Here is a 14,406-nt window from a genome sequence, read left to right as displayed (position 1 = left end):
GGTCTGGAGCTGCTGGATGAGCATCAAGTCGCCTGAAATTGAGTTGGTTTTGGTTTGACTGGTGTAATTCCACTGCATCCAAACACATAGTGGCACAAAGCGGACGTGAGAAGAAGCTGCTGCTGGAGATGAGAAAGAGAGAGAGAAAAAGTGTTTTAGATTTTAAGAGAAAGTGGAGGATGGAAAAAGAAAAAAAGAAAAATCACAATTTCACTCAAACTCAAACTGCTGCTTGATGAGGAGGCTTGTCTTAAAAAAAAAATTAAAAATCCGTCATCCATGAACATATGGTGCAGCAGCCATATGTTTGAAAATATGTTGAGATGTTTGACTCATCGTAATCGCAGACTGCACCCACTGCTTGGCCGCTACATCACTGCTAACAAATCTTAGTTATTTTTGTTTAGGTGAAGTCTCTGAGAGCGTGTTTGGAAATTTCAAATGCCTTGTGCTATTTGTGGGATTGACCCTCCCTCCCTTCCTCCCTCCCTCCCTCCCTCCTTCCCTGCCTCCTCCTTCTCCTCCTCCTCCGGTGTGTTCTTCCTCTATGGTCCTCTAGTCACCTGACCAAACGCCATGCAAATCACTCTGCTGCTAGAGCCTCATTGGCCGCTTGTGGCTCATTTAACCGCTGTCAGTGCGCATCATATGGCCGCCGCTTTAACCAACTTCTCAACTCCGACAGGGAAAGTGGCTCAAATGCGCATTCTATCACAGTGGATGTGAAGCAACCCAGGCGAAGACAGGGTGAAATACTGGTTGGAAAACATTTTATATCCCTTTTCGGATTAATTTTCATCTCGTATTCGAATCATTTGGGGTTAGTTGATCCGTTTGGTAACTCAGCCGACCTGTGCGCACCCGATCTTTGTGCGCGCCTCGACTTTATCTGAAAATAGACTTTTTCTCTGTTGCTGGCGAAGTTCAAAAACCAGGTGAATGTATAGCATGATGATGGAGACTGACCTTCATTCCCCCGGCCCCCAAACGAACACGAGCACGGGGCAAACGGGGCCGAACAGCGGGTCCAAAGCGAACCAGGAACGGGTGAAGAGACCGATGAACGCGTTCATGGTGTGGTCCCGCGGGCAGCGGAGGAAGATGGCACAGGAGAACCCCAAAATGCACAACTCTGAGATCAGCAAGCGGCTGGGCGCCGAGTGGAAGGTGATGTCCGAGGCTGAGAAGCGTCCTTTCATCGACGAGGCGAAGCGTTTGCGAGCCATGCACATGAAGGAGCATCCGGATTACAAGTACCGGCCAAGACGGAAGACCAAGACGCTGCTGAAAAAGGACAAATATTCCCTCGCCGGTGGACTGCTTTCTGGGCCCAGCGGGGGCGGTGGAGTTGGTTTAGGGGTCGCCATGAGTTCATCGGGGGTCGGGCAGAGGTTAGAGAGCCCCGGGGGTCACGGAGGCTCGGCCAGCTCCGGCTACGCGCACATGAACGGCTGGGCCAACGGTGCGTACTCGGGGCAGGTGGCTGCAGCCGCTGCGGCCGCGGCGATGATGCAGGAGGCGCAGCTCGCCTACAGCCAGCACCCGGGCAGCGGAGCGCACCACCACCACCACTCGCACCACCACCACTCGCACAACCCGCAGCCCATGCACCGCTACGACATGACCGCCCTGCAGTACAGCCCCATCTCGAACTCTCAGAGCTACATGAACGCTTCTCCCTCCGGCTACGGCGGGATCACCTACACACAGCACCAGGGCTCCGGCGTCTCCTCCTCGGCTGCCATGGGGACGTTAGGGTCGCTGGTGAAATCGGAGCCGAGTGTAAGCCCTCCCGTCAGCAGCACACACTCACGGGGTCCTTGCCCCGGAGACTTGAGAGAGATGATAAGCATGTATTTACCGACCGGAGAGCCGGGGGACCCGTCAATGCAAAGTAGACTCCATGCCTTGCCGCAGCATTACCAGAGCGCCACGGCTGGAGTGAACGGGACGGTCCCTCTAACACACATTTAGTAGAACTCACAGAATAATTGAAAACTGCAAACGAACACATAACCAAATATTTACCTCTTTTCTAAATAACCCCGGTCCCGAGAACTACCTGCATTTTGTACAGAATGTTTATGATATTGTAAATGAAGGGTAAATAGCATATTTCATCTCGGCTTCTTTTTTTGAAATAGCCACCAGTGGAGTTATATAACGAGTATGATGCTGAGACATTGGTTATTGTGCTATCATCTTTTTGTCCATCACTTCACAGTCTTAGTTGAGGGTTATGCCAGGTTCAACATGAGAGAGGGGGGGAGTTATTTGGTTCAATTGTCTCATCATTTTTGTTTTGTTTTTTATTTTTTGGAGGGGAGGGGGGAGGGGTGGGGTGGGTGGGTGGGGGGGCTGCTCTTGTAAGTTATTTGAAAATGAGATAAAGTGTCATAATCATAAGAAAGTGCTTTAAAAGATATGGGAAAAAAATTCACCTTCTTTAAATATTTTGTGTTCATTTGCAGAAGCCTGTGTCTTAATTCTTGGAAATCATCTCTTTTTATTGTAACACTCTAATTATTGTAAATTGTGAATAATTTTAATATTTCAAAGGATGACGGGCAACTGCTGTTGTAATTTAAGTGCTTTTCTGCGAGTGAAAAGCCCTGATATTGCAATGAAGAAGAATTGAATAAATTTCACAAGATGTTGCTTTGATTCTTAAGAGAACGGTCTTAGATTGATTATTGTTCACAGCCTTTTTTTATCGGGAGTGTTTTAGGACACGAAAGTATCAGCAAACCTCCTTCCTCCTCCTTTAAAAAAAAAAAAAAAAAAAAGGCACCTTTTTCATAACAAATTTTGACACCGCTGATTGACACAGATCCCTGCACGAGCTTTTTAAAGAGCCTAATTGTTTGTGCGTAATTGCGCGTAAAAGCTGCGGTTTACAGGCCTGAAAGGAAACCACCTCGGCAGACTGGTGTTGTTTCATGAGCTGAACTTTTTATGGTGGTGATTATAAATGTATTTATACTTTGTAAAGAATCTTTAATTTCCCCATTTCAGTGACATGCAGGCCAAAAATATAGGCTTTTATAAATATTCAACACAGGCCAATATGATGGCCCACACTCTGTTTTAATGCAGATATAATTCCTTACACATTAGTTTATGAACATTTTCTATAGAATAAAAAAAACAGATTCATATAGATTATCATACAACCAGCCACCTGTTAGTGATTTTATAACGAAACGTCCTCATTTATTCACAACGACATGGAGCTTTTACTTAAATTGTTGTATTAATTTCCATTTCTCTACATGTAAATGCAATGAGAACGGGCTGCCTTTTAAGGAGCAAAAAAAAGAGATCATCCATTTAAACAACTTCCAGTTTAATATATTATATAACGTTATTATCGTCAGTGGGCCTGATTATATATATACATATATTTTTATTTTAACGAATTGCAGAGTTGTGTCAGACTTCATCCCTCTCATCAGCTCATGTGCGAGTTTTAATAACGAAAAAACAACAACTAAACATCAAAATGATGTAGAGGTTGAAAGAAAATAGTGGTTTATATTGATGGAAATATCAAATAATACATTAAATCAGGAAAATTGATTCTTATTATTACCTTTTCTGATGCACTGAGAGAAATATGTTGAATGCCATCGTGAAGTTTGGAAGTGATTACACTGCTTAAACACTTTGACTCGAAACTCATGAGACTCATTTGAAAAAACAACCATTAAAAGGCCTTAAATTAGCAATATATTGATAAAATAATTATTGAAATATTAATTTTTCTTTCACCTGATCTGGTTTATTTTCTATCCACTGCCCTCGCAACATGGAGATTCTTTATTATCCTCGTGATCTGCTCTTTTATTTCCTATCATTTAATTGCTAATACTGATATATTTATGATGAGATAATAGATAAAAGAGCTTCTTTATATATTGTTTTCTACGTGGTACAACAGAGCTAAGAGGATACAGGCCACTTTTCTCCAAAGTCACACAATGTGTCTCTCTCTCTCTCTCTCTCTCTGGTCACCTCACCTCAGCGGCCCCATAAACAGTGTTCAGAGATGATAAATGGAGAGTTTCACAATAAGAGCTGTTATTTTAGCCGAGCTGTTAACCGTCCCTCCACTCATGTGAGGAGCAGCAGAGTTGTTTGCTCTATTTATTTATTTATTTATTATATATTTGACACTTGATAGATTCAGGAAAGAGCACAGGGAATGAAAGCATAATTTCAAGTTTGATATTTGAGTGGAGGTGGAAGAGGAGGAGGAGGAGGAGGAGGAGGAACCCTGTGATATTTACTGTAAAGGAATGGGGGACAGAATTTGAACGTCATTTTGTCCAAACATAAAACATTTTTACTCTCTGCTCAAAAAACAGAGCGTCAGATATATTGAAACCAGCGCAACCATTAACTACACCATCCTGACAAACTGTTGCACACGGGCTGGAGTCAAAAAACTAAACAAAAAAACTTCCCAGCAGCCTTCACTTCCACTATGGTGACTCTCCCAAGTCTCCTCTGGGGTCAGTGGTGACTCATCAGGATGTCAAAGCTGTAGATGATTGATTTTTTTTTTTTTTTTTTTTTAAAGATGACTCAAGACTTTTGACAAACACACCTTCACTGTGGAGCAGATGGGTGTTTAAGAAAAAAAAAAGAACAGATTAAGAACAGATTCCCATGTCATTAAGATTATTAATCCTCTTAGAATAATGAAAATGACTTGGGCTTCTGATAGGCCACATCTGGTTTTTGACATGTACATTTTTATTGCCTTTTTACGCCTCATGTGTAGATACAGGCTAATAGCCATACACATGCAAATGAGGGAAATTTATGCCTACTTAGGCATTTAGAAAAAAAATCAATTAATCTCAAATACATAGTTAAAGGGCCTATTTCACACTGATGAAGACTTGCATGGTATGTCAATTAAACCTGTTAGGTCTCATAGTAAAGCGTGTAACGTCTGGCTGCGCGTTAATCTATTGAAAGAAATCAGAGGAACAATGTCTGGAAATGAGTTTAAATTCCCCCCCAGCCTCCCCCCCAAAAAACAAAAAAACAAAAAACTGCATCTATGGAGACATCTCTTTGCGCTAGACACACACATGCAGGGTATATGGCACGAGTGTGTGTATGTGTGTGTGTAGAGAGAGAGAGAAGGGGGGGTAGGGGGGTGTCCTCCTCGCGCATTTTGCATCTGTTTCCATCTTATCTGTTGATGTGAAGAGATGCGGATTAAAGAGTGAAAGCCCGGAGAGGCGGAGCGCGTCACGGCGCATCGCCAGGCTAAAAAGAGGCGCGTTCTGGCAAATTTAACCCGAATAAATTACACCTTGAGGTTTGGAGGAGCGGTAAGTGTAGGGTGCAACTGTATCCTATACGCAGGGGGGTTATAGTGGCACTGCGAGGGGTTTTGCTGGTGTTAAAGTGTGCGTGTACGTCTGCATGTGCATGTGCGCACAGAGGGGTTGAATCTGTGTGTGTGTGTGTTGTGTTTAGCTGACCGGCCAATAAATCTCTCTCCACCGTGCTATACTCTTATCTTGTAGCCACCGATATATTCCGTGCTAGGAGGCCATCAGCTCCAGCGCACACTCGGCTGCTCGCAAAGCCCCGATCCCTTGCACTCCCTGTCCTAAATGGGGATAATTAGCGTCACTTTATCACGCCTCTGCATATTTTCTCCGCGCCCCCCCTCTCCTCCTCCTCCCCTCCTTCCTAAAAAAAAATTACCAAGCAGCCATGCTCGCGTCGCCCGCTCTGTCACAGAAGATTATGGAGACAGATTGCACAGAGCGAATGTGCCGGGCGAGATTAGCGCGGAATAGAGAAAGCAACTGGGCCAATGAATTCCTCGGAAGGGCCTTATCGTGCAATTACACGTTGACATGTTTAACAATCTTGCTGCCTCTTAATCCTGCGGTGCTGCTCTATCTACCCACAGCTACCACGCTGTACGCCGGCACACAGACCTAATGCACCGAAACGCAGCACAAAAATGCACTGAAAGTTCGCAGAAATTGCTTTATTTTCAAACTTTGTCCAGCAGCAGCAGCAGCAGCAGCATTCACCGAAATCTCTGCTCTCGTCTTTTTTTTTAGCCCCTCATTTTTTCTTTTTTTTCTCCTCCATTTTTCAGATTTCTCCGTTGTTGGGATAGCATCTGCAAGGGGGAACTTTCTGACAAGAGGTGAGATATAGTCTGTTCACTTTAAAAATCACTGTTTCACTCTGAAAATGTATCATAAAGCCACCAAAAAAGGAAAAAAAAAAAAGCCAATTCATGTTGTTCAGGCCATGTTCATCCAGAGAGGAGACACAAAACGCAAAAGTGTCCGTCTTGTTTTGGAGTTATACTTTTCCATCTCCCTGTCCAACACACACACACACGCACACGCACACGCACACACACACACACACACACACACACACACACACACACACACACACACACACACACACACACACACACACCCCCAGTCCCTGCTGCCTGGCGGTATATCGGGGCCTGTGTTGGAGTGATTGTGGAGCGCCACTGTAGGAATTTGGCAACGGCCGTGGTTTGGAGAGCCGCCCCACGCTGAGCCCCATTCAGCGGCCAGCGCGCTGTGAGGTTGGGAAGTTTCAGTCAGCCGTACAACTCAATGGCCCCCACAAAGGCGATTACAAGCCCCAGCGCATTCCTGTAGAGACCTGGGAGCGGCGCAGGTGCGAGGGAGAACCGGGGGTAACCCATCAGAGGAGTGATAAAAAAAAAAAAACGGGACAGTGCTGATGGGGACCACACAAAACCAGCCCACTCCACAGGAACCGGGGATTTTTTGTGAGGTTGGTGGTGAGGGGAGTGGGGATGGGGGGGTGGAGGAGGAAGGAGGAGAAAGGAAAGAATAAGTTTGAAGAAGATGGAAGTTTAGGGGGGGAGGAGGGAGAGGAGGGGGCAGCAGCATACTGAGTGGCCTCACTGTCCATCACTGAATGAAAGGACGAGGAGACTCCCAATCAGGCCAGCCAGGAATTTACTAAGGCCATGAGTCCAGTCAGAGTCCCACAACACAACAACACAATAACACAATAACACAATAACACAACACTGGCCCTCAGAGTCTATAACGACCTCTAAAAACACAGGAATTTACATTTGATAAACCATTTAACCCTCTCTACATTTCATCATGATCAGAACTGTCCATATGAGAAATACCTTCTTGTTTTAGACGTAAAGTCAAACTAGACTTTCAAATAACCCAACACATATGATATGAATATTGTAGAATTAAACTTTCTACATTTCTTTGTGTCTTGGTTGTTAAATCTGCTGAAAAATCTGTTAAACTTTTATTGTCCTTTCTGCACAAAAATGAAGCCATGTTATACATTGAAAATCAAATATAATCTTGCCTGGAGGTAAATCAGTTTACTAAGATAAGACAAATTGAGTAAAATATTATGTCAGCACAAAGTTTCCAGTACATTAGATGAACTTTGTGAACATATTTTAATGACTTTCCCAGAAATATCTGCTTGTGGCAGCTAAAAAAAAAGTGTTGTTGTTTTAATAACTGCCCAGTCTGGAGCGCACAACACATCTACATCAAGTGACTGATATAGTATATAAAAATGATTCTTGTGCAACTTTTCCAGTCAGACACTTCTGTCCTTGAGACTGATTAAAGATGGACTTGTCATCATATTCACAGTAAGAATGAATCAGAGAGATTTATATCATTTATTAAAGGTCACTTGTTGTGTTAAAGCCATAACGGACTGTAATTCCCTACAGCTGTTGTGTCGAAAGTTAGCGACCAGCAGCTATAAAGACCCCAAAGTTTTCTTCCATTCACATTTTAAGGTGATATTATCTCAGTGTTTTCAGTCTGTTCCACTGCCCCCAAGTGGCCGAGACATCTTTTAAATTTAGCTTTTAAAGTTTTGGTTACAGTTGGAAGAGGATGAGTATCTAAACAGTTTGAAGGAGCTGTGTTGTGGACATCAGTGTATGAGTCAAACACTTTATGTGTCAGTGTCAGAGTTGTACACTTCATTCATCCGAAACTCCTGTGACCTGATGGAAATGACTCGATTGGAGAAAACAGGCTGCAACCAGTCTTTAAAAAAAGTAAAAAAAAAAAAAAAAGTCATTGTGTATAGGAGATAAAGGCACAGTCACACTTACAGCATCAGTCCTGGACTGTCTTTAAATAGCAGCGCCACATCCAGCACATGTAGCATCACTAAAAGTTCAATTGTGTGTGTTATTTATTTTTTTCCCCATTTCCATCTTTGGTATTTGGTATTTTTGTTGTTCAGTGCTGCGATGGCACATGGCACAGGTGTGGGAGGAGAGGTACGAACAAGTGGGCGTTTCATTCAAATGAAGCAGTGCAAAGCAAGTTGTCGGTGTTTCAGTGGAAAGTGGAAAGGCATTAGGCCGCCTTCAGGGGCTGCGGTGGTGGTGGTGAGGAGGGGGTTGTTGTTTATTGCAGTGGCGAGACGGTGAAATATGATCCGTGGAGGAAGGAAGGTGCTCGGCCAATACGGCACCTTTGTTGGATGATGTCACATTGCACTGCAGCAAAGGCCAAACCAGCTTCAGCTCCTTTGCTGTACGGTGCAGCTGGAAATGTGTGTTGGTTAATGATGAAGGCAAACTACAGTGGAAATACAATGCTGCGATAATTCAGATACACACCCTGTATCTAATAGATGCATTTACACTAGAGTATCACATGCACATTTGATCAGTGTGTAGCAGAAATGCCATGCAGGGCATCAATCTAGTGCTGCTCAGTGGAAATCTTGTTCAGTTAATTCTAGTTCTCCGGCTCTCTGAAGGCAGAAGGACACATCGTTCATTATTTATCATGTGCGATAAACCTGCAGCCTCCAGTCTGAGAAGTGTCATCACGCATAATGATCCACCACCATGTTCACCTTGATTAAAATCTTAGCGGAAATACCAGGCGGCTGCTCCAGAGTAACCCCTACTCACCTCTACATGTACACGCTGTCGAGCTATAACTCAGTGTTCTGCCTGTTCACGCAGAAGACGACGCCTGCCTGCCTGCCGCATTTAATCCTGTGCGTCACGGCCTCCCTTTGAAGCCCCTCTGATAAAACTGGTGTTTCATGTTTTATTGTTTTAATACATTTTTAATTTTATGTGATGTGCTGCAGAATTATGTCTGCAAAAGTATGAATCATAGGTGTCATGTAAACTATCACCCACAGAGTCACCATCTGCATATGATTTTATTCTGCAGATTTTTATTTTATTTTTTGTTCTGTTTTGCACAACCGCCTCAGGTCTTGGATCTGCATCTCTGCTCTGTCATTATCTCTGCTGCCCTCAGTGTTACTCCCATGCCCCATCGTTTAAATACTGTGGTGTCAGTGTTAGGAAGCCAGTAATGTGACTGGCTAAGAGGTTAATTATTCATCACCATATCCTTCAATTCATATTCCACTTTTCCAAGCTCTTTTGTATACACTACTTCAGCTCAGCAGGTGTGCCACTGCCTTGGAGCCCAGGGTATATAGCAACTTTTATTTTATTTTTTACAGCTCCGTCCGTTATAGTTCCAACACTGTATTCACCAAAGTATCCTCTGAGATTTCACAACACGGCACCGTCGCCAAAAACACCGTAGGTCCAGAAGCAGAAGCAGCTGCAGCCAGACAACCAGACAAGTTGGCCAAACTTATTTGGAAGAGAAAACAAAAGAGGGGATTGAGAAATATCCACTCAAACTCTCCATTAAAACTCTGTCTGGTTCTGCACAGTCACGAGTGAAGCGTTTGAGTGGGTTAAACGTTGCACTGTTCGACCAGTCGTCTTTCTCACCACCCTCCTGTTGCTTTAGTGAAACCAAAACCGTTCTGAGATCTCATAAATGACTTGTAATAGATGTAATAAGTTGTAATAAACTGCTGTTTTCCTTTAGAAATGGGACGGATCCAGTGAGTGAGTAATCAGCATGCCTGCAGCGATTCCCACCATAGTATCATAATGGAGGTGCAATGGATCGCATGAGAATGAGCTGCACTAGTTTAGAGAGAGAGGCCGGTGTGGAGAAAGCTCTCACCGCTCTGATGTAACTGGGCATAAATCTACAATATGTGCCAGGAACAGACACATTTTACACACAGACACAATTAATTTGTCTGAGATGACAGACAAAGACGCAGACACAAGCCTTGATAATTTAGCCACATTTTTTTTTTGCCTTTTTTTCAGTTTTTTTGTTATAGATCATCAGACAAAACGTCCCAAACATCTGAGGCAAACAGAACAAGGAGGGATCACATGATATGTTTTAAGTATCCTCCACAGTCCCTCCAGTTTGTACTCAAAGCAAGGATCTTTAAAACTAGAAGTATTCACTGCTAGTTTTTTTTTCTCCTCTTTTGACATTTTGAGTGCTTCCACAAAGAGTTTCTTTCATGGAGTCAGTGGAGACAAACAAACTAAGGCTTGTTTGACAGCACAGGTGCCGGAGAGCAGAAGGTGGAATTAAGAACAAAATGTTAACGAAAATGTGAGAATTGGCTTTTTGTTTGTCACTTAATTTAAATAATAAACAAAACCAGTGAAGAGAATTCCTCTCATTCAAGCACTGAGAGCACGGTTGATCATATCTAACTACACTAAATGTGTAATACACTTGAAAGCATGTTGTGGTGCTCAGGGGTGAAAGTTGAGCTGCTGTGGTTTGAACCGCTGTCTCTTCTCTTTCTTTCTTTCTTTCTTTCTTTCTTTCTTTCTTTCTTTCTTTCTTTCTTTCTTTCTTTCTTTCTTTTTAGCCATGTTAGCTGTGTTGCAATGTCAGGGACCAAACTTTAAACTCAGACCACTTTTGTCGTGGAATAGTGAATACTGAATCACTGTCATGTTTTATAGAGAAATTCATCATCATCCCCAGAATACCAGTCCTAATGAAAATGACTTACTTATCCAGTGAAATCTTTTTTATACATAACGTTTTATACATTATACATTATATACACTCATACTTCTCAGATGATGCATCCCTTACGTATGTGATTGTATCCCCTGACTCTCTCTATGGAAACCACAAGGTTGCCATTTGTTGTTTTTGTAATTAAATATCTCAGCAACAATGAGGTTGATTCCCATGAAATGTGGTACACAACATATTTTCACTCCAAACTAAATTGTAATATCTTCACTGCTATAATTACAAATTTTCTAACATCAGTATCCAAAGTCATAATGGGATTTTTCTCAAATGCCCTATACATGTATCTGACTTGGCTCTTAATAGACTAATAAAAAAGTTAAAAAAATATTGATCATCAGCCAAGGGTCGTGCTCAATTCTCACCATGAGAACATGAAAATTTGTAAGTTGTAAACATGCTTCCTATATGTAGTGATAACATCTTTGAGCACTTCTAAAAGTGCGTTATTATTATTATAACATGTTAACGTTGTCACTGTGCACATTTTAGCACGCTGACATTAGCATTTTGCTCAAAGCACTGCTGTGCCAAAATAGCTTTTGGCTTTTATTCTTTTAGTGTGTTCTGTAATAACATCCGATTTCCATTTTCCGGTCGGCTGTGTCATCAGAAACAAATTCCAACTCAGAAACTCAAACAAACTTCAGTAACCCTGAGCTCACGATCCAAGATGGCTGCTCTGTGCATCAACAGTGAATAACAGCTGTTTGTTACACTGTCTATTAGCCACTCAGTCTTGTTTTCATGTCATTAAATTAGTCAAACTGACAGACAGTGTTGTGTGACTTCTACCTGAAGAGGCGCTGTCATGTGGCTTTCACGCACAAACGATCACGTAGCATGTTGTTGTTATCGGCTGGTATTGGCTAACAATGCTTAACATCAGTGCTTGTCCCAAAAAAGTGAGTGGGCCGTGGTCATCTCAGATGTGGCCCTTATTTCCCAGCTCCGACTTCCGAGGTGAATGGGATGCACCATTCGTTCAATCGAAGGATGCTGCACAACAACACACCTGCAGCGTCTCTCTCTATCACCGCCTCACACATGTTCAAACCCACCAGATGCTGTAAAGGATTTCTGCTCCTCTGTGGCAGGTGATAACTCTCAGAACGGCAGCGATGGGGTTAATGAGGGGTCAAAGGGTTCAGATAAGAAACAGCAGTTTTATGGTGCACTGCTGCAACCTGCAGCACGCTGATAGCCGTTTGAACCGGTTTGACCTTTGAACCCCGCGGGGTCAAGTGATCAACAAAACCGGGTCGTTTAGATCAGATTGGAACAAGTGAAGGATGCGTATGTCACGGCAATATGTCCGAGCAGCACAGATAAATTGTTCTTAATGATTATAACCCGTACTCAATTTGTTTCCACGGCCATTAGATTGTTGTCGGTCATCACACTGTTTAAGGTGTGGGATTAATTTGATTAATTTGTAATTGAATTGATCACATTCTGGCTACTATTAAGCATTTAGCCGAGTGTATGTTCACAGTATCTATATGTCTTAAATAGGTTCTGTATATTCTGCTCTGCTAGCTCTTCATTTATTGACTTTTTGACATTTGATATCCTCACAAATCAACATCCTCTCTTTGTCCACCCCCCCCCCCCCTCCCTTCTCTCTCCTCCTCTCTCTCTGTCTGTCTCTCTGTCTGTCTGTCTGTCTATCTCTTCCAGTAAAGTGTTCACCAGCGGACATGGATCAGTGTGGTGGGGGGGCTGTGATTTACAGATAGCGCCTCGTCTCCGCAGCTGGCAGGCCATCATTACGACGACGACGAGCATGACCAGATAGGTGCTGCTGTGGGAAAAAAGACCTTTTGGAAAAATGTCAGCAACAGTCAGAGCCCCAAATTTCTTTCACTCACTCTTTCCCCTGTGATGCTTCCTCCGCTAACCCCCTGAATTATTGTTATTATTATCATTATTGTTATTATTATTATTATTATTATTATTGCACAGTGTTTTGTATCCAAGTACAGTGTCAGATATCAGAGCATGTGGATTTTTTTTCTTCCCCTCCATAGCTGGTTTACCTTAAGACCAAGTGTCACTGAAAGCAGCACCGGCACCCATCTCGAAACAACAAACAAATACAAACACAGAACAAAAAAACAGCAGTGTCTGCAGCAGCTCTCCTTCTCCATGCTGTTCCGCTGGAGCCAGCTTCAGTGTCTTAATACTCTTAGCCCCTCACTTGGCATGTTTTCCACGAACCCGCTGCATTTTCAGATTTGTAAAATCCGTCGAAATGCCTGTAATGAATATTTCTACAGCTTTGAGTGTGTTTAATGTGCTGTATGACCGGCCCAGTAGGACATGTTCACAGATCTGGCACCAGGACCAGATCACGATTGGACACAGTTGGCCTCAGCCGGTGAAGGAAAGTGACGGAAACAGGTGAATTTTTTCATTTGAGCACAAACTTCTATCAGGCTGTCTTTCATCAAAAGAATCAGAAATGAAATAAACATTTATAATTTTGGATATGCTTTTAGGGTCTAATTACCCTTTTACATGTGCATGGGTGTATATGTCATGTATATTTCTAGTTTCCTTTTTTTTTTTTTTTTAAGTAAAACTATTAGTGCAGTTTTCTTGATGGATTAAATGTCACCTTGTTATGCACTCAACAATTACATTCTACTCTGTCTGTCTGTTGTCTTAAACAGCTTTTGCTGAAAAAAAAAACTACATATTAAATAAACTTCTGCATCTTATTGCTGCCCGAGAATAAAACATTTGTCCTTTCAATCTTTTTTTTCCACATTCAATTTAAGAGGTGAATTAATACTTCAAAGTCAGAAGTTAGAGAAAAGTTTGAACATTTAAACTATGTATTAATTTCAAGGCCTAAATGTGCCCTCAATTATTTTACCATTGCCCCTAAGTAATTGATTTTGGGTGGAGAAGGAGACGTGGAGGGGGAGAGAGGGGGGGTAATCTGTGTTGATGTTTGAAAACTGCAAAGCCAACAAATGGAAAATAACTGACAGCATAATTGCTATGAGTGATGTAACCTTGCTTTATTGATTTTTTTTTTTCATGACATAAATTGTTTCACCGTTTTCTGTGATAATTTAAATTTTGTTCACTCACTTAGCCCGACGGTCTGTCATCGACTGGTTCAGGTGTGTGTGTGTAGCCGAACGCACAAAGAGGAACACTTGTGAGACTCAAGTCCAGCATCTCTGTGTGTGTGTGTGTGTGCGTGTGTGTGTGTGTGTGTGTGTGCATGCTGAGGTGCAGACTCGGTGAGCAGACACAGACAGAGAACGTGTACAGAGACTAGATAATGAGCATCTCAGGTGACTACATGCAGTGATTACCAGGTTGCTGGTGTTATAGGAACTATATCACATAAGCATACACTCCCACTCTGTGCACACTTATTCAGACACACACATATGCACATACACACACACGCACA

General features: G+C 42.6%; 1 protein-coding gene across 2 annotated transcripts; it reads left to right on the top strand.

The window, feature by feature from the left end:
• The first annotated feature begins 513 nt into the window (after positions 1–513).
• Positions 514–13,898, top strand: sox1a (SRY-box transcription factor 1a). 2 transcript variants are annotated; one of them, XM_085765231.1, is made up of 3 exons: positions 514–1,782; positions 6,137–6,187; positions 12,654–13,898. In XM_085765231.1, the coding sequence occupies exons 1-2, from the start codon at positions 940–942 to the stop codon at positions 6,155–6,157; spliced, it is 864 nt and encodes a 287-aa protein (XP_085621357.1). In that variant the 5' UTR covers positions 514–939; the 3' UTR covers positions 6,158–6,187; positions 12,654–13,898. The 2 variants fall into 2 exon arrangements, with proteins under 2 accessions (XP_085621357.1, XP_085621356.1); XM_085765230.1 differs by lacking the exons at positions 6,137–6,187; positions 12,654–13,898 and having other exon boundaries at positions 516–2,294.
• Positions 13,899–14,406: the final 508 nt, after the last annotated feature.

Source organism: Trachurus japonicus, chromosome 21 (genome assembly GCF_045865225.1).
Source record: "Trachurus japonicus isolate A0001 chromosome 21, Traja_1.0".
Taxonomy (NCBI): Eukaryota; Metazoa; Chordata; class Actinopteri; order Carangiformes; family Carangidae; genus Trachurus; species Trachurus japonicus.
Note: the sequence above shows the minus strand (reverse complement) of the source record. Positions and strands in the feature narration are given on the sequence as shown.

Bases quoted from the DNA above. Each gene is read 5' to 3' on its own strand.
- sox1a (XM_085765230.1), top strand. From the start codon at position 940: ATGTATAGCATGATGATGGAGACTGACCTTCATTCCCCCGGCCCCCAA.